This window comes from Polistes fuscatus, unplaced genomic scaffold, assembly GCF_010416935.1.
Source record: "Polistes fuscatus isolate 324 unplaced genomic scaffold, CU_Pfus_HIC Scaffold8, whole genome shotgun sequence".
Classification (NCBI taxonomy): Eukaryota; Metazoa; Arthropoda; class Insecta; order Hymenoptera; family Vespidae; genus Polistes; species Polistes fuscatus.
This window is the reverse complement of record NW_025113162.1, coordinates 2,374,944-2,396,293: the sequence shown is the minus strand read 5'-3', so window position 1 is coordinate 2,396,293 and position 21,350 is coordinate 2,374,944. Positions and strand designations below refer to the sequence as shown.

General features: G+C 28.1%; 3 protein-coding genes and 1 non-coding gene across 6 annotated transcripts; 2 read left to right on the top strand and 2 right to left on the bottom strand.

Annotated features, from left to right (window-relative positions):
* The first annotated feature begins 7,580 nt into the window (after positions 1-7,580).
* Trnad-guc lies at positions 7,581-7,652 on the top strand. Its single transcript has one exon. It is a non-coding gene; the product is annotated as a tRNA-Asp (tRNA).
* A 456-nt stretch (positions 7,653-8,108) lies between these two features.
* Positions 8,109-9,776, top strand: LOC122524888 (calcium and integrin-binding protein 1-like). Its single transcript, XM_043647376.1, has 5 exons — positions 8,109-8,200; positions 8,259-8,361; positions 8,590-8,737; positions 9,156-9,286; positions 9,578-9,776. Exons 1-5 carry the CDS (start codon positions 8,109-8,111, stop codon positions 9,686-9,688), a joined length of 585 nt encoding a protein of 194 aa, XP_043503311.1. The 3' UTR covers positions 9,689-9,776.
* A 1,029-nt stretch (positions 9,777-10,805) lies between these two features.
* On the bottom strand, positions 10,806-12,954 carry LOC122524866 (E3 ubiquitin-protein ligase TRAIP-like). 3 transcript variants are annotated; one of them, XM_043647352.1, is made up of 8 exons: positions 12,936-12,954; positions 12,670-12,756; positions 12,189-12,563; positions 11,998-12,099; positions 11,806-11,928; positions 11,503-11,740; positions 11,224-11,364; positions 10,806-11,121 (listed from the first exon to the last, which is right to left on the bottom strand). In XM_043647352.1, the coding sequence occupies exons 2-8, from the start codon at positions 12,693-12,695 to the stop codon at positions 10,960-10,962; spliced, it is 1,167 nt and encodes a 388-aa protein (XP_043503287.1). In that variant the 5' UTR covers positions 12,696-12,756; positions 12,936-12,954; the 3' UTR covers positions 10,806-10,959. The 3 variants fall into 3 exon arrangements, with proteins under 3 accessions (XP_043503287.1, XP_043503286.1, XP_043503285.1); XM_043647351.1 differs by having other exon boundaries at positions 12,917-12,945; XM_043647350.1 differs by lacking the exon at positions 12,936-12,954 and having other exon boundaries at positions 12,670-12,860.
* A 994-nt stretch (positions 12,955-13,948) lies between these two features.
* On the bottom strand, positions 13,949-20,738 carry LOC122524864 (bestrophin-4-like). Its single transcript, XM_043647349.1, has 13 exons — positions 20,669-20,738; positions 20,122-20,147; positions 17,432-17,518; positions 17,199-17,365; positions 16,824-17,113; positions 16,622-16,756; positions 16,398-16,564; positions 16,174-16,331; positions 15,607-15,837; positions 15,467-15,547; positions 15,245-15,396; positions 15,007-15,135; positions 13,949-14,811 (listed from the first exon to the last, which is right to left on the bottom strand). Exons 5-13 carry the CDS (start codon positions 17,000-17,002, stop codon positions 13,977-13,979), a joined length of 2,067 nt encoding a protein of 688 aa, XP_043503284.1. The 5' UTR covers positions 17,003-17,113; positions 17,199-17,365; positions 17,432-17,518; positions 20,122-20,147; positions 20,669-20,738; the 3' UTR covers positions 13,949-13,976.
* Positions 20,739-21,350: the final 612 nt, after the last annotated feature.

Below are 21,350 nucleotides of genomic sequence, written 5' to 3'. Positions count from 1 at the left end.
TAAATGTTTTTATCAAAATACACATGACAAGCTCTTTTGTAGATGATTAAAAAATAATTGTTTATATTCATATTTTTTAGGACTTTGTTATATTCAGATTGTAAAATCACAAGTTAAGCTTGTAAAATAAGTTAATTATGTAAAAAAAGGCCTTAAAAAAGTAGTAAATCTATTTTTTGTTTATTATATGTATTTTATATATGTTTATTATATGTTTATTATATGTATTATATGTATATAATAAAGAAATGAAAATAAGGGAGAGAATTAAAGCTATAACGAATAATTATTGCTTTATTTTCGCTTTTATTTATGAAATAATAGATATTAAATCCCCAAGACTTTTGCCTTTCAGTAAATCGTTGATGGTATTTGTAGCTAAAGAGTTCAATTTTCCAGTTAATTCTTGTTGATAATCATCTATCAATTGTGGGACCATATCCGACAGGATACTGCTTATGATCTTTGAGATTTCTTCATCGTAAAATAATCCAGTTACTTTGATCTAAAAAATTATTTGACTGTGTTATTATCGTCGATCGATCGGAAAGAATTAATTTATGATTTAACAAATAAATATACTTACGTCGAGTGCTTCAAGCTTAATCGCTGATTGGAAACTTCTTACATATAAATTGCCATCTTTTACTGAAAGGCTCATTGTCACATTTATGCCTAAACCTTTTGCAGTTGCACTATTGGGAAAGATAGAGAAAAGAAGAAAAATAAAAATTTGTTTTCTTGAGATACTAGACTCGTGCATAACATATTCAGATATTTTTTTATTTTATCTTATAATACAAAGTAGAAAGTTCAAATTTTATCGATTAAAATGCATCGATCGAGATAAGTGAAGAAACGATCTTGGAAATCTTATCGTTAACTTTTTATTCTTTTTCGTTCAAATTAAAAATAATTTGTTGTTAAATTTAAACTTTCGTAATTTTTTATCTCGTTTTCTTTTTCTTGACACGAGTTTATTTCAAGATATATACGAACCGATTGTTTGATAAGATCTTGAATAACGGTATATTTGATTGTTATTACTATTGTGTTGTAATAATTTTCCTTATTGTACTTACTCGATGTCACCTAATCCATAAACCGATAAGTAGTTTCCTAAATTTCCTCTCAAGCTGTAATCTGTAACCAACTTGATCGAGTCCCATATTAAATTTAGATCAGTTTTAACTCCGATTATACTAAAGTCTGCTTTGAGTGCCTTGAAAGTGGACAATTTGTCTGCCTGCAAGTTTCTTAAATATCCATAAGCCCTTGCAATAAAACAAAAATCTTTGTTTTATTCGTTATCGATGATCATATGGACACTTAACTCTATCTAATATATCCAACAATACCAATTGTAAGATTTCATTTAAAAATATTATATCATAATTTAAAAACTTACTCAACAATACCCTCTTCTCGAATATTATATGCAGTTTGATGGAGTTTGAAGGGATCCAAAACTGGAATTCCAAGAGACGCGCTCCCGTTTCTCATTATCTCCCGAAATTTATCCACCGCAATTGCGGTATATGTGTCCACATTAGATTCTTCGAAAATTATATAAAAACAAAATAATTTAAAAGATTAAAATATTTAAAAAATAATTTAAAAGAATGAGTTATTTAATGTACAATCTCTTTTTAATATTTTTACTAACATACCCCTTGTAGCATCTTTATATACAAAACCATGGCAGGATACGAAAATGGTCACCAATATTAAAAAAACAATTTTCATGTTCTGAAAAAAGTACAATTTATTCATCATTATCGATATGTTTTTTATTTCCTTGTTTTATCTCATGTATTATTATTTATTTATATATTATAGGTTTTGACAAAATTCAATATGAGTATTTCAATTACATTATTTGTTTTCTCTTTTAATCCAGTAAATGAATATTTTAATTATTGCATATATATATTTTTCTATTCTTCCTTTTACCAATTCGAATATCTTCTCTAGGAACACTTTTTTACACTTTTTCAATGCAACCAAAGGGATAACACTTTTTACCACTTATCTGAAGTCATTTACAATTACTCGCTAATAAATTTAATATCAATTATCAATTTTTTATCTGTATGATGATAATTCCAAAATCATTATCAAACATTTTCAAGTAGTAAATTGCCTCGATCTTGATTTAATTGTAAGATCGTGCACGTGACTCTTACTCGACCAGCGATACCAAATATTAATCTACAATATTCACAGAAAATGAATAAATAAAACAATAAAACGATATAATTGCCCGTCTTTTTCGATTTTACTATCCTATTGATAAAAATCTATTGACTTTTTATATTTAATTAACGCTTTGTGTTAGAATATTTCGTGTTCTAATACTTAGCACTGAGATATTGAAATTCGTTTGTACCAATTGTAGTTAAAAGAAAAAATAAACAAAAAAGGCAAAATTGTAAAGAGAAATGAGGCATAAAAACTGCACTATATTGTTATAAATACAAATATGAAAGCTTAATTTTTGTCGTCCTATCGTAATACGCATACGTTCTTATCGTTGACCAGTTATTGATAATGAATGTGACAACGAATAGTTTAAATTTTTGTTTTTAAATTGGTTAACAAAATTCAAACAAATTCACTTTGAACAAATCACTATTAATGAATGGATTGTCTGGTCTTATTCTGTTCTAATCTTTAGATGTTATTAACAATTCTTTTGTTAGCGTTATTTTTCTCAAAGGATAATATCTAATTGAGTTGTAGAAATCTCTGATAATCGATGATATTACAGATGTTAATTATTATCTATTAATTTTGTAGATGAATTTTTATAATCTCCCATAGATGATCATTATAATCATTTTAATTATGTAACTTATGTAAGTATGTAGATTATGTATATTATTTGGCACTCTTTTCCGCGTGACTTACGAGTTATATTATCTATTTTAATACACAAAGTGATTTGTTTTTTATTCTTTATCTTCGTAATAATTATTTACTTTTTTTTTTATTAATATTAATACTTACTGTTCACGAATGTAAGACTGGCCAACACGTCAATGGGATCTCGTCTCGATATCTCGACTATTAAGAAATATATTTTTGTCATATATATACGCATAGGCAGCCGATATCAATCATTTTTTGAACGAATCTCGTTATCAGATTGGTATTGTGATCGTTTATCGATGATAATATTATTTTTCTTTTTTTCAACGAAAATTGAATACGTCAAATTAGGTACTGTTTTATTTAATTATACGTTCGATCGAATATATTTATTTAATCTTTTATTATATATACATTTATAGAATGTTATACATTGTTTATATTTTATCTAACGAACGATAATATTAAAGTAATTAATAATTATTGATATGTTTGCATGGAAGAAAATTTTGTTTTCGTTAATTAGTGATATTTTAAGTTGTATTTCTTTCAGGTTTTCTTTATCAGATTTGCTGGTAAAGTGGTTTGAGTGATTTAGACATTTTTAAGTATAGGTTGTTTAACTTATTTGAGAATATGGCATTATGTAATGGATTTAAGGGATTGAATGCTATTGTAGTTGAATAGTTGAGATAAGACTGTTTCGTTCTTTTATTTAGAGTAGTAGTTTCTTTACTTTAATAATAAACTTTTCCTCGGGCTGGTTTTAAATCTATAGAGAATCCTCTATCTCAAGAATAGATGAACCTTCGTTTGAGTAGTAATGAAACGAAGAAACGCATACTTTTCGTCTGCAGGTATACAACTATACAGGTGTTGATAGGAATGTGTCCAGCTGATAATAGTCGCAGATAAATGTATCAAACGATAGCTAACGAAAAATATCTTCCTTATATTTGGAACATATTTCAAACATTCTACATAAAAAAAAAACACATTCACGTCCAATGGGGAATCCAGTCTTCATATAAATTCTATTTATATGGTTTTTCGAAAACGTCTAGATATTTCAGATAGAACCGAAGGTTTCAACGATTTAAAAGAATTATACAATTGAATTTCTGCCATATATATTTTCCAGATTATGAGAATTATAACATGAATAACGAAATAATTCAAATTTTTTTTTGAAGCTTCAGCGGAAAAAGAAATACCGTTTATTATCATCTCGTACGATGTTATTTTCTCCCAATAAATTTTTTTTTGTTACATGATCGGTAGAAGGAATAAGTGGCTTATGGAAAGTATTTGCGTATTGGTAAATTAAAAGAATATTTTTAAGTTCATGTGATACGATAAGGCAGACATTTTGTTTCATATTTTTTTTATTCTACTCGTTGAGATACATTCAGCAAAGAGTGAGAATAAAGATTTTTAACTAATTCAAATTTAAGATTTCTATATATCAATATTTATTATAAACAAAAATTCCATAGATCATAGAGAAAAAGGAATCTTAACTTGTATTTTTTAAATACCCACTAAGTCCAACAATTCTTTGAGAGTCTTATTACCAACAATAAGATTTAATTTTCTCTCTGCAATTTCGCTCAATAATTCTCCTGCTTGTTTTGGATGTTCTTGAATAACTTGTGGTCCTCTTTCAGATATCTTTCTACTTAATTCCTCTGAACGTGTTTTGTCATTAAAAAGTCCAGTTACTTTGACCTAAAAAAAAAAAAAGACAATATCAATTATCGATGTAAAATAATCTGTATGCTGGTAAGTGATAAACTAATGTTATATCTTATAAATAAATTTTCTAAACGTCAAACTTTGAAATTTTATAGCTTCATATTTGTAAATAACTAATTAACATTGATAAAAACATACATCAAGAGATTCCACTTCAAATGTCGACCTAATACTCGCTATATACGACTTTTCATCTTTAAATCCTAGTCGAATATTGGCAGAAAAATCGACGCCACCAAGTATTGCTCTAAAAATTCATTACGAATAAAAAATTAGATTAAATAATTTAAAAACGTTATAAATTAAACAATGGTTCATACTCAGCAAACGATATCAAACGAAAGATCGTTAGAATATCAACTGTTGATAATCTAGATATTTGAAAATATCCTACATTACCATCAGTAAATCTACAAAACGCTTGATAAATAACTTACGTTAAGTCTCCCTTTCCATAGATCGGAAATTTATTAGTTACAACTCCATTAATATCATATTCTGCATTTAGAGCAACTGTCTCCCAACGAAAACCTAAAACTACATTTAATCCTACTACGTGGAGTTTACCTGCTTTGACCTGGTAATCTGATAGACCGGTCAAGTGAAGATTTTTTAAATTAAGGTCAGCCCTTAAAAAATAAAAAATTTTATCCATTTTAAATAATACATTTTCTAAAACATTTTAGAAGACATATCATAATGTTTTTTAAATAACAGAAATAGATACTTACTTAAGGAAAGATAAATCAAATTTATAAACTTCCTCTTCAACGTAATGTGGATCCAAGACAGGTATTCTCAGAGACTCATTTCCAGTTCTCATAACGTCCCTAAATCTTTCTAAAAAAGGTTTTAAGTTACTGACATCATATTTTTCTTCCTGTTCGTGTGCGGAAGCAGAAGAACAAATCAAAATCACCGCGAATATTACGGTTGAACGAATCATGTTTCTAAAACAATTATAACATATAATTAGATTTATTAGATACTTGAGTAATTAACGTTACTATTATATTATATATTATGTAGATCGAATTAGTATGTATACTTTTACACATTTCTTTGAATAATTCTTTAACTTAATAATCTATAATAATATATACATTTAAATTCACACAAATATTCGGAAGTAAATTTAAGTACCGATTCATACTTACAGTTTTACGATGTACCACTTAACAGCACAAGATAACTATTGAAACAAATGTCCATGATGACCGGTTATATAGATTACTGATATCATATAAGTCTAAAGGTAACAATTTTTTATCAGATTTGTGATTATAAACTATGATTTTATCGAAATTATATTCAATATTTTACATGCATATAAATGTTTTTACCAAAATAGACATGACAAGCTCTCTTGTAGGTAATTAAAAAATAATAGCTTATATTCATATTTTCTATGACTTTGTTATATTCAGATTGTAAAATCACATGTTGAGCTTGTAAAATAAGTTAATTATGTAAACAGAAGCCTCTCGAAAAACTAATAAAAATCACAAGACGTGTAACATATTCGTTATCGATGATCACATGAACACTTAACCCTATTTAATATATCGAACAATACCAATTGTAAGTTTTCATCTAAAACTATTATATTATAAATTAAATACTCGCTCAAGAAAATCCACTTCTCGAATATTTAATTATATGCAGTTTAATCGAGTTTGAAGGGATCCAAAACTGAAATTCCAAGAGTCGCATTCCCGTTTCTCATAATCTTGCGAAGTTTATCCTCCGCAATTGTTTGTGTATGTGTCCAAATAAGATTCTTAGGAAAATTAATAAAAACAACATTAATTGAAAAGATTATAAGTAAAAAATGTATTATAAAAACAGCTAGTTTTGTGAGGTGAGAGAAAATTCGAGAAGTGTGTGCATCGATGTTTCTAGAAATATCGATAGACTATTTCCTTATAAGTACCGCTAAAGAAATGTTTATTCTTTATTTGTCATGTGATGGTGATATGGGTATGAGTGTGTGAGAGAGTTTATTGTAGGATGAATGAGACTGTTCCTCTAGATGGGAATTTATATGTTTTATTTGTAAGGTGACACCACTAGGACCTATCGTTTAATATGCGGTTGTACCAAAACCTCTCGAACATTTCCGATCTGAAAATACAAAAAGAAATACAGGATAAATTCATTGGCACCAATAATAATTAAAAAGAAAAAAAAAAGAAAATAAATAAAAGTAAAGAAACAGCAGAAATGCATGATAACATTAGAAACTTAAAGTATAGGTGCTTAACTTCAGTTGAAGTATCGTAAAATGTATATGTTTTTATCGTTGGCGAGTTATTGATAGTTAAATGTGACAACAATTAGTCTAAATTTTTGTTTTTAAAATGGTTAACAAAATTCAAATAGATTCATTTTAAACAAATCGCTATTAATGGATTGTCTGGTCTTATTTTGTTCTTATCCTTAAATTTTATCAACAATTTTTTTTGGGGGGCAATTTTGTTGAAAAGATAATATCGAATTGTGTTATTAAAATCTCTAATAATCGATAATATTACAGATGTTAACTATTATCTATTAATTTTGTAGATGAATTTTTATAATCTCCCATGGATGATCATTATCATTTTAATTATGTAACGTATGTATGTGTGTAGATTACGTTTATTATTTCACATTCCCATTCGCATGACTTACAAGTTATGTTATCTATTTTATTACATAATTTTACTGTTATTATACATGTTACTAATCGTGTCCACGTTGCTTGACTTTATATATATATATATATATATATATATAATTTGTTGGAAACTAATAATCCAAGGTGCCCAGGCCGTTGACTTTTTTGAATTTGTATTGATTATATAATAGTAAAAGTAACAAATTATATAATAATCAATATCCTAATATAAAAAATGTAAATTAAGCGTAAAAATTTAACATATTTACATTATAGTTCTCCTGTAATATCAAGTTCCTCGGTAGTATAGTGGTTAGTATCCCCGCCTGTCACGCGGGAGACCGGGGTTCGATTCCCCGCCGGGGAGGAACATTTTTTTTTCTTTTTTTTTACTAAATTTGTTTATTTTTATTTTTTATCGTTACAATTATTATTATTCTATAATATTTATAATTTTTTATCTTAGTCTAATTGCATTTATCCTAATCAATTGTAAGAATGGAAAGGTCTGTATATTGTTTGGTACTGTTTCTATGCATGTACGATATATTATAGATGATAGAATATATAAATCAAATTTTATCCTAATTTCAATTACCATAGATCTTACAATTAATGCATCCTAATATATGTCAAAGTATATGTAATTTTTAATATACAAGTCTAAGACGAGATTGTTAATCTCTGATATGTTTGCTAAGCTAAAAGATAAAATTATCACGTATTGATAACAGATTTTCCAAGCGTAGATTACTTGTAAGTGATAACTCTCTTTCAAATACATGCAACTAGTTAAAGTATAACAAAAGTCTGATTATTAACCATGGGCAACTCTAATTCAAATCATACTCTTTCGGAAGAATTAATAGAAGATTACGTTGAATTATCATATTTGACCAAATTCGAAATACTTCAGTAAGTATACTATATTATACATTTCTGAATGAATCAATATTCCTATTTTATTTTTTAGCATTTTCGACTTACTTGACAACTTAGCACCAGGAACTTTGTGCAACAATTTGCATCATCGCTTTACGAAGAAACAAATAGATAAAATATTACCTCAAGTTTTAGTGAGTAATTGCAATTTGATTTTTTACGTCATCCGATTAACAATATCAATTTAACTATATAACAAAATTTATATGAATTTCGAATAACACCGATATAGATTTCATTTTGTTTAAAAAAAAAAACTATTATTTGTTCCACTATAAATAATGGAGAATTTATTAATGCAAGTAAAGAAAACGTAATAAATGTACGAATAATGATTGAAAAATTCCCTCTCATTTTTTCAGCACAGTCCATTTCGAGATTCGATATATCGAGTGTTTTCTTCGGAACAAGACGAATGTTTAAGTTTCGAGGATGTTTTAGATCTTTGTTCCGCTTTTTCGAGAAATTGTCCTTTGAACGTTCGTTCAGCCTGGGCATTTCTGATATTCGGTAACGAGTCCAAATATCTAATATTTTTCTTCGCTTTTTACTTTAATTTTCGCTATTTAAAATATGATTTGGTCTCATCTTTCTTCACACTTTGACTGCACCTTCGAAAAATTGCAAGTACAAACATTGTTACAATGTTAAATAATTTTGTTGCTTGCAAATAAAAAAAGCAAACTTTTTCTCAATTAATGCGATCGATATAATTCTGTCACATATTTTATAGTAAAATAGACAACATTTTGGAAGTAATTAATAGATTTATTGAAAGTTTGTTTACAAAAACTCTTCGCGTATTTAATTTTCATTGAATCAATACTATAATTTCATTTATTTTATATATAATAATATTCATGTATTGATGAACCATATTTTCTCTAACAATCAGTTATAAAAGAAATTAACTCGCATTCGTTTTCAGATTTCGACGGTGACGATCAGCTCGTAATGGCTGATTTAATTGAGGCTGTCGAAAAATTAACTAGTATTAACGAAAATGAAGAAATCAAAATTCAACTTAATCGTGAACGTATCGAACAAGTGGCACGTATGGTAAGTGTCTGTAAATGAATATTGGTTTCATGGTTTTACATTTTCATAGAATATCTTGTTTAATACATTCCATGTTAGATTGATTTTCGGTGACTTTTTATGCAAACTGCATTTAAATAGTAAAAATTTCGAACGACCTGAACGGAAAATTCAGAATTGATCGTATTATGATTCACGCAACGTAAACTCTTATTTAAATTAATGAACAAATTTGAACTGTATTATTGAACCATACTTTAAAAATTTTTCATTTAAAAAATATATGATACTAACTGTATTTTAATTTCATAGATGATATCTGAAATGGATTTCACCGAAAATGGAAGTATTTCCCCTCAGGAATTTGAACGACTTGTTGCAAGGATGCCAGACTTTGCTCATTCTTTTCAATTTAATGTTTGATAGTAGCAGGTAAAATAATTTTATGTAATATCTTTTTTATAATAAGTCAACGCTTATATGCGATACAGTTTGAACGATCGTAAATCCCAGAAAGCACCAAATCGGGTATGCAAGGGATCTCTTTTTTTCTTTCATAAGTCAATGGAAGGATTGCAGGTGTTTTGTATTTTGTATAAGACGTTGGATATTTGGTAAAATACGATGATATCAATGTAGGTGCACACTGATATTTGTATTTGTCTGTTTTGAAAAATTCTAATGGATGGAGTTTTGATGAACGATCCTTGTATTGATCACGATGAACTTGTACTACCTTTTTATTTAAAAAAAAATTAGCACGAGTCTACAACTCATAATGAACAAGATTTTCTAAATAAATTAAATAATTAATAAATAAATACTGCATATAAATTGTCCACTTCTTTCATATGTGCTAAATCTATGGTAGAAATATTATTTTGTGGGATTGTAAGAGAACGAACTCGAGTCTGTAAAGTCATCGTTGGATTTGGTAGTGGAGTGTAGGATTTTTTTGGTACAGTCCAACTGTATGATGGTAACTTTATAAAAAATATTATAATAAATAAAAATATATGAACTGTTAGAAAAATAATAATTTCTTAATTTATTAAGTGTTTCAATTGGAATAGGCAATAATTACTAACGATAATTCGTGAAATTTTCTCGTTCCTGTAATGTTTGAAGTAACCTTCTATATCAGAACCTTTTAAGAAATCGGATTTTGAAAGATCGGGTCCCATAAAATGTGGCTTTAAAATTGGTGAATAGTATGTGTAAAGCGATTTAGACATATTTAAAGTATATTACAGAATAAAGAAGAATTTATTTATTATTTTATTCGCAATGTTTTCATGTTAATTCTGAAATTTGACATTTGGTAAAATAATTGAATGATGTGCAACGTGACAATAATTCAAGTCGATATTTTTTATTGAAAATTAATTCTTTTGTAATGAGTTATTATACACGTTATATTTATTATTATAATAAGATTACGTTTAATAATAATAAATAATTACATCAAAAATATATAATATTACAAGTTATTCCAATATCGGCACCTTAATTTACAATGATCTTTTTTAACTTTCCATTATTTTTAAATTTTTCATCCGATATAATCACGTAAAATCTATCTAGCATATGCAAAAAAATAAATAAGGTAACTACGCATATACATTTTTAAATTACTATTAAATCTAATTGTAAAAAATAAAATATTGAAATAACTATAGTATCATGATCTAGAATTAAATCGGTAAATCAGTAAATTTTTGATTGTCTTCCTTTGGTTTAGACAAATAATCTTTCATTTTCTGCACTTTAGAACTTACATTAGGACTAGGAAATTTATCGTACTTCGAATGACCACCAAAACCATCATATGTGATTGGACCACTTTTTGAAGATTCCTATTAAATATAATTTATAATAATATTAATGAAAAATAATAAATTTTTGTTATAAATAAATACATTTAACTTGTAATAATTAAGAATTATTATTATACTCACAGTAGAATTATGAGATAATCTTGGTTTTTTTTTTAAGATAGAAAATGTTGGTTTCGTAGCTCTTTGTGCTGTGTACCGTTCCTTTAGAGCTAAAATGCCTTGTGATTTGAGAGGAATATTAGGAGAACTTATTTCAGTATCCTATAACAATATTATATTAATTTTGATCACTAACTCTAATTATTAAAAAAATGTTTTTAGATATAAAAAGTTAAACATTCAATCATTTTAACCTGCGAACAGTTTATATATAGAACGTATTGAAATATATTTTATTACCTCCTTAGAGATATTTGTTTTTCTCTTTTGAGTGCTCTTTGTATCATTTTTGATATCCTTTTGATCAGTATCTTTAACTTCTTCTTTAGACGTTTTACTAGAATCTTGATAACTATGTTCTGCTTTCATCGTATGTGATACACATGCTTTAGTATTTCCATTATTTTCAAGATCTTGAAGTTTATTTTGTAATGAAATTTTTTCAGCTTCGCAGGCCATTAACTCTGCTTCCAATATTCTAAATACACATATACATAGAAAGTAAAATATTTATGCTAATCTAATGAATTAAATCTAACATACTTTCGCTTATCTCGTTCTTCCAATAGAAAATTACGTTCCATAGAAGTTTTAGTGAGTTCCTGTTGTACATTTTGCAATTTAGTTCTCATGTCTCTCCGTTTACTCACACACCTAGCCATCTCCCTAATGTCACCGGACAGATGATTAAAAATAAGAATTTATAAACGTTATGACATATTCTATTCGATATACCTTTTCATTATAGATATATATGTAATAAGTGTACTAGGATCTTTTGTTCTTGAAACCATATCGTCAACATCTTCAACAGGAGCATCCATTAAAAGTTGTATACTTAAAATATAAACGATAAACTTGAAACATTATTAAATTTTCAAAATATGGAAAACAATTCTTTCATAACAAGACAATAATAAACGTACTTTCTCAAATCAGTAATTTTCTTTTTCAACCTAGTAGCTTCCTGTTTAAGAACATCTACTTCTGAGCATTGTTGTCTAAAATACTTTATTTGCTCTTTGAGCGCATGAATAGCATTTTCTTTCTCACGTACTTCACTTTCAGCTCTTCTAACTTCATTTCGCAATTCAGAATTGTGTTGCTTCCACGTTTCACTTTGCTCTTTATAATGTTTGAGATCTTTATCCTTGAGTACAATTTGAAACGTAAGTTTGTCAACTTTTTCTTGTAAGTAAGATGAATCTTCAACGATGGTATCATTGTTAGAAAAATTAAAATATATTCTATGTATCTTAGATTTATCAGTTTTCTCTCGACACTGTGGACATGTCTTTGACCTATATGAAAAAAAAATACATAAATATGAAATTATCAATTTATTGAGCAAATAATATTAAAAGAAAAACTATTTAAATGATACAAAACTGAATGAAGAAAAATTACCTTTCCAACCACTTTACTAAACACATAAAGTGAAAAATGTGACCGCATAGTGTATAAAATACATCATCTGATGGTACTAATAAATCACTGCATATAACACAAACAATATTCATTTTAATCCTTAGAATTTACAAAATGAAATTATCTTTTTTAAAAGCAGACAAGAAGAAAAGAAATAAAATCAAAATATTTATGTGTTTGGTTATAAATGAAAATAAATGATAAGGTTAATCAAATATCATCATACATCTTAATCATATATTTACATGTATTTGATTTCTATTCATTTATTTATAATGTAAATATGTATAATATATATTTACAGTCTTTTTATTACAACAATGATCAAATAAAAAATTCAAAAACAAAATAATACTCTTTAACTACTGACAATGACTTGGTACACGAAAACATAGATGGCGATAGCAACAGATAGAAAAGATGTCATAGTTAAATTGTATATTTATAAATTTGGTTATATTTGATCTAATTATTTATATAATTAAACATTTTATTAAATTTAAAGGGATATTCAGACGTTAAATATTGACAATATATACATGGAACATTAATTATTATTTCCAGTGTGTCGAAAAAAATTATAATTATTTATTCTCTCTCTCTCTACAATGTGTGTTTGTGTATCTTATTATTATTTAACTAATACAAAATATTAATCGTACATCTTCTTCTACCAGGTAATTATTGTTTACAATTTAAGTAATTATTATTTGAATATTACATATGTACTAATTTATATATTATATATTATACAAATATAATTAATTTGCAATAATACAGTCATTCCATAATAATACTGAGATGGAAACTAATGAATGTATATTTTTTTAAATATTTAGCTCTTGGACGACAGTAAAAAGATTAAATAAATTTATTATTAAAAAGTTACATTTATAATAATAAATTTATAAATTAATAACATTATATATATATATGTATACGAAAAATTGTATTTTTATTTTTATTAATCAATCAAATTTTTTTTTTGTTTCCATTATAAATATTGCTATCTAGAAGTGAAAAAAAAACACTTTATCAAAACAATGAAAATGAAGAAATAATTATAAATTATGAAATCAGTGAAAAAATAAATAAATAAACATGATCATTTCATTTCAATTAATATTTAACATGAAATAACAGAGAGACAAATAAAAATGCTAGAAGAAGAGAGATTAATATTAATGCTCAGCTTATTTTAAATCAGTAACGAAATAGCACAGAAGATATATAATTATGGAAATAAAAACAACCGGTCAAGATAGAATTGTAATATATGTAATTGTTTAAAGTTTGGAATCTTGTTCAGATCCATCAGAAGGGTCGAGTTTATCCGGCTGTTTCACTTCAACTTCTATATTAGTTAAGTTCGGTGAACTCCTTGCTTGAGGTATAATGATCTGCAGAGAAGTTGGCACATTATGGACGGTTTTCCGACGAGCCAACAACGAAGGTCTTCTTTCGTCCACTTTCCAATGAACACCCTTCTTGTCACTGGACCCGCTTGAAGAATGTCTTTGAAGAAGATGCTTAGGATAACTCTCAATAGTTTCTCTGAAATTTGGTAGGTCTATTTCTTCTATTTGTGCATCCGAAGATTCTGTAGTATCCGTTGAAACAAGACGTTGGAATCGATCAACGTCTTTTACATTTTCCGCGGTATCATCGTCTTCGTCCTCAATATACCGATCATCAACATTCTCGTGGAAAAAAGCATTATTGGAAAATCCTTTACGATTTTCTTGATCCTTAGATTCATCGGTGCTGTATGAAACATCCGAAATCGGTGGAACGCATAATATTTGGGGTGCAGTAAATACCGCAGGTGTATCGAGCTCACGAGAACGATTTGTTCGTGATAAATTAGTGGCACTCGGCCAAGGTTGCAACCATATCTTCGAAGCCTTTGTTAATGGAAAGAAAGGCTTTCGATTCGAGTCGATTCGTGGAGTTCCATGCCTAGCCATTGTTGAAAATTTTTTTATAGCACCGGTCAAACGCCGACGTTGTGGCTCACCTTGCTCAATTTCCCCTTGTTGTTCTTGATTATCTAACTGAAGAACCGTTTCACTATCATTACGATCGATCGGTGGAGTTGTTTGAGGGGACCCGCTGATCTGGCTGAAACAAACGAATCTAACTTAATAGAGTTCGTATGTACAATTTTAATCTTATGTTAAAGCTTACCCATTGTCCGATAACATCGACAGCAAAAATAAATTTACTTCAATTTTGTTTTCACATACACACGCATATATCAAATTAATTACAAAAAATATATATTCAATAAATTAATTAAACTAATTTCAATCTTACCGCTTTTCAGTCATTGGACTATCAGTGCGTATCGCTAAACTAGCGCTGGACGTACGTGGTGTGCCTCTATGTTCTTCATCTTCTTCTAGTATTCCTGGTAAGAACATTGTTTGCTTTTCTTCTGGCACCCTAAACATCGTTAAATTTTTTATCAATCAATGTATTATGGTAATTATTTTCTCTCTCCTGACTTTCGAAATATAACAATAAACAATTCAACAACCAAAAGAAAACTTACGGCATATCTGCTACGCTGCCACGATAGGTCTTCCTCTTGTACGCTGCTGCTGCTTCGGTGTATGGTAAAATAAGATTTTCCGCATCAAAGTACATATCTTTTACCAGAGGCGGACACCGATTCATTAAAGTGTCTACTCCTAAATATGACACCTAAAACAAACGCAAATCTTTTGTAAATTTTCAACAAGTAAAATTATTTATCGAAAAACATAATTTTAACCTTGACATGACGATCGATAAGCCAATTCAATTCGAAATCCTCGTCATCGTCGCCGAATGGATTAATCAATTGTTCAGCTACCTGTTAAAAATCAAAAATTTAATTTCTGCTTCATTTTATTATTCATATTTTGTCATTACCTTTAATAAACCCATGAAGAAAAAAAATTGCAGTATCGTAAATATAGGACAATATTTGTCTATTTTTAATTGAAACTGTTTTTCATTTCCCTCAATGTGTTGACGACCGACAAGTGCAACGGCAAAGAAACTGTACGTTGCAAGTGTCACAACTTGCGTGTAAACCAAAGGAATGGAAACCCAGTCGTAACTCCATAAGAGTCCACATTTCGAACGAAAATCATTGAATTCCTATAACAAATATTTCAAGAAACTTGTATGCATATTTCGGTATCTAGATTTGAATTACTATTAATACGATTATAAGGAAAATTAACGAAACAAGAAATCAATTTTAGCCGATAATTAATCGCAAAAGTCATTAAGTCGTGCACGTTTAATTGTGAAAAAATAACAAAGTCATTGTCGTTGAAACGTGACTATCTTGAAGTTTCCAGCCTTTTGACAGAACAAATAATTACATGAATAATAAATTTGTAAATATCATTTTCTACGGAGGTCAAATAAATCGTACTTGATAATTTTCAAGAAATGTCTTCCCATCAATGAAATATGGAGTAAACCAACCTCCATAATAAGTTTTAAACCTTGGGGATCGGGTAATCGATGATTTCGACGCGCTTCCTTCAACAGGTTAATAAACCACGTACACGGAATCCAGTAAGTATTGAATTCGAGACTTGGTACCGATTGGAATAAATCCAATTCCAAGGAAGTCATGAAACCTAAAACAAATTCCAATTATTTAAATAATTAAATAGAACATTTTCTAAGGGGATATTTGACTTTACCGGAATCTACCACGTGATCGAGAGTTGGAAAGCGTCTTTTAACAGCCGAACTAATGGAACGTAATACAAGTATGAGAGAAAGATTTAAATATCTCATGAGACTTCTCCGCAACATTCGACCATATTCATCATCTCCGCTAACGTAAAGCGCAACTAGATGCATAACCCTAGGAAATAACCGAAGAATTAGCTTAAAAAGGAAATGAATTCATTTGAGAACATACTTATCCGGCCAAGGTATTGCATTGTATTGTTTCCACCATCTGTCAGCTACGTGAGACACGTAAAATCCTAGTACGAAACTAAGTGGAATCAGATTGATGAATGTGTCGCAATAAATTACTAATTTCTCAAATTCCCTGTAAAACAAAAAAAACAATAGTAAATGTTATTTATTATAATTTGAAATTAATTGTAAGTGTGTACCTTTTTTGTGCATCGATCAATGCATAACGATAAATAGCTGATAGCGATGCAAACATAATCAAAAAGAGTAGAAGTTCTCTGTAAATTAGTTTGTAGAGGGAACCCCTCCACATAAGCAGAAGTCTGGTAAATCCACCGCTCGTGGAGCTGGCAACCTCGTATTGATAAGAAACGGTCATTTTTTATCCATTTAGAAAAATCTCGTCTACTCACTATCAAATACTCCCCTTTATTTTGCGTATAGTTATTCATACCCCTTTACGATTATACTTAAACTTTAACTATTCGGTCTAAGAATGTTCAAATATAATTATAAGATAATATAATAAGCAGATTAATTATTCATAATGAATTCATTATCTTACATTATCTTACATTTTGAGATTTTGACATTTACACTGTTAGGAATTCAACCATAATAATCGATAATCGTTATAATTGAGCATAGTGCACAAGAATATTTCGGTGCTAACTATTAGTAAAGTAATGTACAGTTCTGCCATTTTATCGTTATTAAATCGTATCAGTAGGCTACCCTTTATCTGTAAAATAACAAATTAAATGATTTTTAATTTATAGAAAATGGCTACGCCTCGCGTTCAACCTACCATTTGCAAATGTATCGCATTTTCTCGAAACATCGAAAATATATCGTGTAGCAATCATGCTATGACCACAGACGGTACATTCTGCACCTTTAATGACAAATCGAAATATACATTTTCTTATGAAACATAAAACATCATTCATTATCGTTGTATTAATGTTATTATTAAATTATATTAAAAAAATGATTGTTATGATGAGAACGGGTACCGCGTTGCTTTTAACAAAATGAAAGCCAAATAATCCTCGTAATAATTTGGTGTACACGTTTTCGCAATTAATCTTAATCTTATTATGAAATAGATTTTCTAAATTCTATTGGCGTTAATGGGTTTCATTCCTTCGAGTATTGAAATTCACAAATATCGAATTTCGAGACAACTAGACATCTTGGAAAGATTTAAACAAGCCACGATCATATCTGATGCGAATGACCATTGTTTGAAGATAAAGAAACAATGAAATTTGTCGTTTAACAGACGATTTACAAGTAGATCTATATAGAATAATCTAGAAATAGTCGCGTAGCTCGAAGAAGTGAAATCGGTTAAAACCGGAAAGAACTAGGCCTAGGTCTTTGCGCCAGAGACATACCTTCTTTCTTACATATATGTCTCTTTGTAACGACATTGTTTGTCTTAAAACGTAATCTAGCATTTATTTATTAGCTAATAGGTCCTTAAAAGAAGAACACGTTTTTCCAAGTAACATTTATAAGAACTTAATAAAGATGTCAATTTAAATTCCTTTCTAGAGATAACTTTACTAAATTAATCAAATAAATGAAATAAATTTATAGATATATCGTTTGAATGATACAAAAGTTAAATTATTGACAATGAATGAATAAGAGTTGATACGACACAAGTATTTTCTTGAATGGCGGATATGATACAAGATGCAAATTATGTCACGAACCAGACATCGTACAAGCAAAGTTTCAACGCCAATGCAAATAATGTTGGCGTGGCTGAAAATCTTTTCTTATTTTTTTTCTTTTTTTTGTTTCTTTTTAGTCCCGCCGTAAATAATATTAAATATTAGGATTCGCGCCAGTATGCACCGTTGTTGATAAATATAGCTCTACGGTCGTCGAAGTAGCCACTGTCTAAGTAAACACACAATTTACGAGAGAGATATCCGGACGTAGGTGTTTTAAGGAACGTGCCTTGTCTTGTTCGATTATGATCGTTCATTTTTTTTAACATCTTAATGATTCTTTTTTTTTTTTTTTAAGGAAATTTTCATCTTTCATCCTGAAATTTGAATTATTCTGATGCTCAAATACAACATCGAAAAAGAACAATTTTCTCGTTGAATTTTTGTAGATGTTAAAATAATTTATTATTAATTAATTAAACTCGCTTAAAAAACAATTTTTCAATTAGCATAAATTATCAGAATTTTGTTTGATTCGCAAACTATTGTCTCTGAAAACACATTTCATCCGTTCATCGTACAAACCACTAACAAATTTATCGTCTTGGCACAAGAGACGTTAGCAGTCACAGAAAGAGGCCTTCAAATTTCTCATGTCTACTCTGTGGCCCGATTTGCTCTCTTTATTATTCTTATTATATATCTCACGTTTCTCTCTACTCGGATAATAAATAAACGTATAATCTATATGTTCGAATGATTAAACAATTTTCCCCGTAGATTTCTTTGGATAAGTTTTTAGAGTATGTATATGTGTGTATATACAGACAAATATGTGTGATAAATTTGTTTCAAACTATTACAAAAGAGATGCATAAATACACCTAAGATTTCTAATTTAATCATTTTGTTATCAATCATTTATGATTAATATAATAATAATTAATGAAATTATATATATATTTTTAAAAAAGTGTTATTGTTATAAAAATGTTAGTTAAAAGATTGAATTTTTATTTTATTTTTTTTTTTTCTAGGTATATTGTTAATGCTAATCCTTTTTTTTTCTCGACAAATATAAAATAGATTACTATTATTTTTGTTTGTTTAAATATTAGTATCTCTGATCAGTAAATAATGTGAAACATTATCGGAAAGTGTCCTGTTGACAGATTTATAAAAGTCAACCATTTGCGAACGAGTTGCAGCATCGGAATACAGATTTTCAGACGTATAAACCTTGAAATTAAATATATTTTAAGCTTATGCATATCTAACACTGTGAATTCCTCTGTCCTACGTTTTCATTTCGTTAATATCGTTGAATATAAATAATTAACATTTCCTTTTTAGTATGATTAAATACGTGGATAAATGTTGGAAAAGAAAATGAAAAGCATTGTTAATTATTTATCGATATCTCGCGTATGTTTTGAGATTGTACGTGCGAAATTGATAAACAAATTCGAACATTATTCTTATTATAAATTATTATCATATTGTGAATGACAATAAAAAATAAACGGACATATCCTGTAAAATATCATCTTTTTTTGATTAATTTTAAATAATATGCATTTTTTTTAAAGCTTCTTTGTATAGACAAAAGAAAATATTTATATTCAATTTGTGAAATGTTGAAAATATAAGGTAAAATTGAAGATAGAAAAACGAACAATTCATTAGTGATTTTAGTACAAGCCCGTTAATTTTTAAAAAGAGTCGTAATAGAATATTAAAAATAATCTTTGCCGATCCAATATTGTTACTTCTATTATTAAAAAGAGTCAACATTTAATTACTTAGCTCTTACCGTTCATACCCAGGTAGAAAGAAAATCTGTAGACATAGAATACTTTAATTGATCCTTGCTCAGTTATATAATTAACAAATTATTTTCTATTTTTATTCTATAGCAAAATTATTTAATCAAATCCAACATAAAACTGTTCAAATATTTTCAATAAAACGTTCGATTTAAATGTCTATTTAAATAATATTTTAAATATTAATAACAATCGTTTCTTATGTCCAATTTCTTAAGTATTGCATGAATATGTTTAAACGTAATTCATAAGTGTTACACAATCTTTCTTCTTATCTAGATAAATTCACTATGATCTTTTTTCCATCCCAATAAAGGTAACAATGATGTTTATGAGAACTTGCATAGGTCATTTGTTGTTTCACTTTAAATCACTCAATTATAGATAAAAATACAATTCTAAGTTATAAACTTAAAGATGTAATAAAGAAATTGACGTTATTATAAATTAATAAATATTAATGAATATTATCGAACTAGACGATTAAAACATCCCGTCTTTGAAAAAAAAACTTTCTTAACTTTCGATGCACACCTGACACTCGTCAGTTGAGAACTGCTTCAGTAGTCAGTATCATCCCTTTGGATATGTTTTAACATTGAAGTCTGCTCGATCTCGATCCGATGGCAAGTACCCAAAATCTATAAGAGTTCGAATGTCAAGCTCATACCGTATATTTTCAAACACAAGTTTCTCATTTAAAATTTTTCTACCAATCTAGCATCTCATTTTGCATTGGATTAAATACTATCGCATTTTTCAGAAGCGCGAAAATATAAAAATTGTTCATTTTCATAATAATTACATGTATTCATAATAATAGATTTTTTTGTCATTCGAATTAAATTTAGAGATATTAGAATTTTATAAACTAATATTTATATTTGTTTAGAATTTAAACTTGAATTTTTATATTTAAAAATTGAATTTAAATGTAAATATTTTATATTCTTTTTCTACTTTCTACGATAGATCGAACTATCGATAGATCGAACTATCGATAGATCAAACTATCGATAGATCTGTGGCGTCTAACCATCTCCCGCTAGTAACGTCAGGTGGCAGCACGAACATCAGAGATGTGGCGATTGGATTTATCTATAAAGTTGCGCCAAAAAGAGTGTTATAATTATATTTCGTCCCGAAAGAACGTCTAGGATTCATCAGTACGGCTAACGGCGTGCTCTCTGCCTTAGACATCCGTGAGACCCGTAGG

What these genes read in the sequence shown, in the direction of transcription:
- LOC122524888 (XM_043647376.1), top strand. Translation starts at nt 8,109, where the DNA reads ATGGGCAACTCTAATTCAAATCATACTCTTTCGGAAGAATTAATAGAA. An exon ending in ACCAAATTCGAAATACTTCA is followed by an intron (nt 8,201 to 8,258) that starts GTAAGTATACTA and finishes TTTATTTTTTAG; the next exon opens with CATTTTCGACTTACTTGACA. An exon ending in TCGAACAAGTGGCACGTATG is followed by an intron (nt 9,287 to 9,577) that starts GTAAGTGTCTGT and finishes TTAATTTCATAG; the next exon opens with ATGATATCTGAAATGGATTT.
- LOC122524866 (XM_043647350.1), bottom strand. Translation starts at nt 12,782, where the DNA reads ATGAATATTGTTTGTGTTATATGCAGTGATTTATTAGTACCATCAGAT. An exon ending in AAAATTACTGATTTGAGAAA is followed by an intron (nt 12,100 to 12,188) that starts GTACGTTTATTA and finishes TTATATTTTAAG; the next exon opens with TATACAACTTTTAATGGATG. An exon ending in AAACAAATATCTCTAAGGAG is followed by an intron (nt 11,365 to 11,502) that starts GTAATAAAATAT and finishes ATATTGTTATAG; the next exon opens with GATACTGAAATAAGTTCTCC.
- LOC122524864 (XM_043647349.1), bottom strand. Translation starts at nt 17,002, where the DNA reads ATGACCGTTTCTTATCAATACGAGGTTGCCAGCTCCACGAGCGGTGGA. An exon ending in GCAATACCTTGGCCGGATAA is followed by an intron (nt 16,565 to 16,621) that starts GTATGTTCTCAA and finishes GTTATTTCCTAG; the next exon opens with GGTTATGCATCTAGTTGCGC. An exon ending in AGTCCAATGACTGAAAAGCG is followed by an intron (nt 14,812 to 15,006) that starts GTAAGATTGAAA and finishes CGTTTGTTTCAG; the next exon opens with CCAGATCAGCGGGTCCCCTC.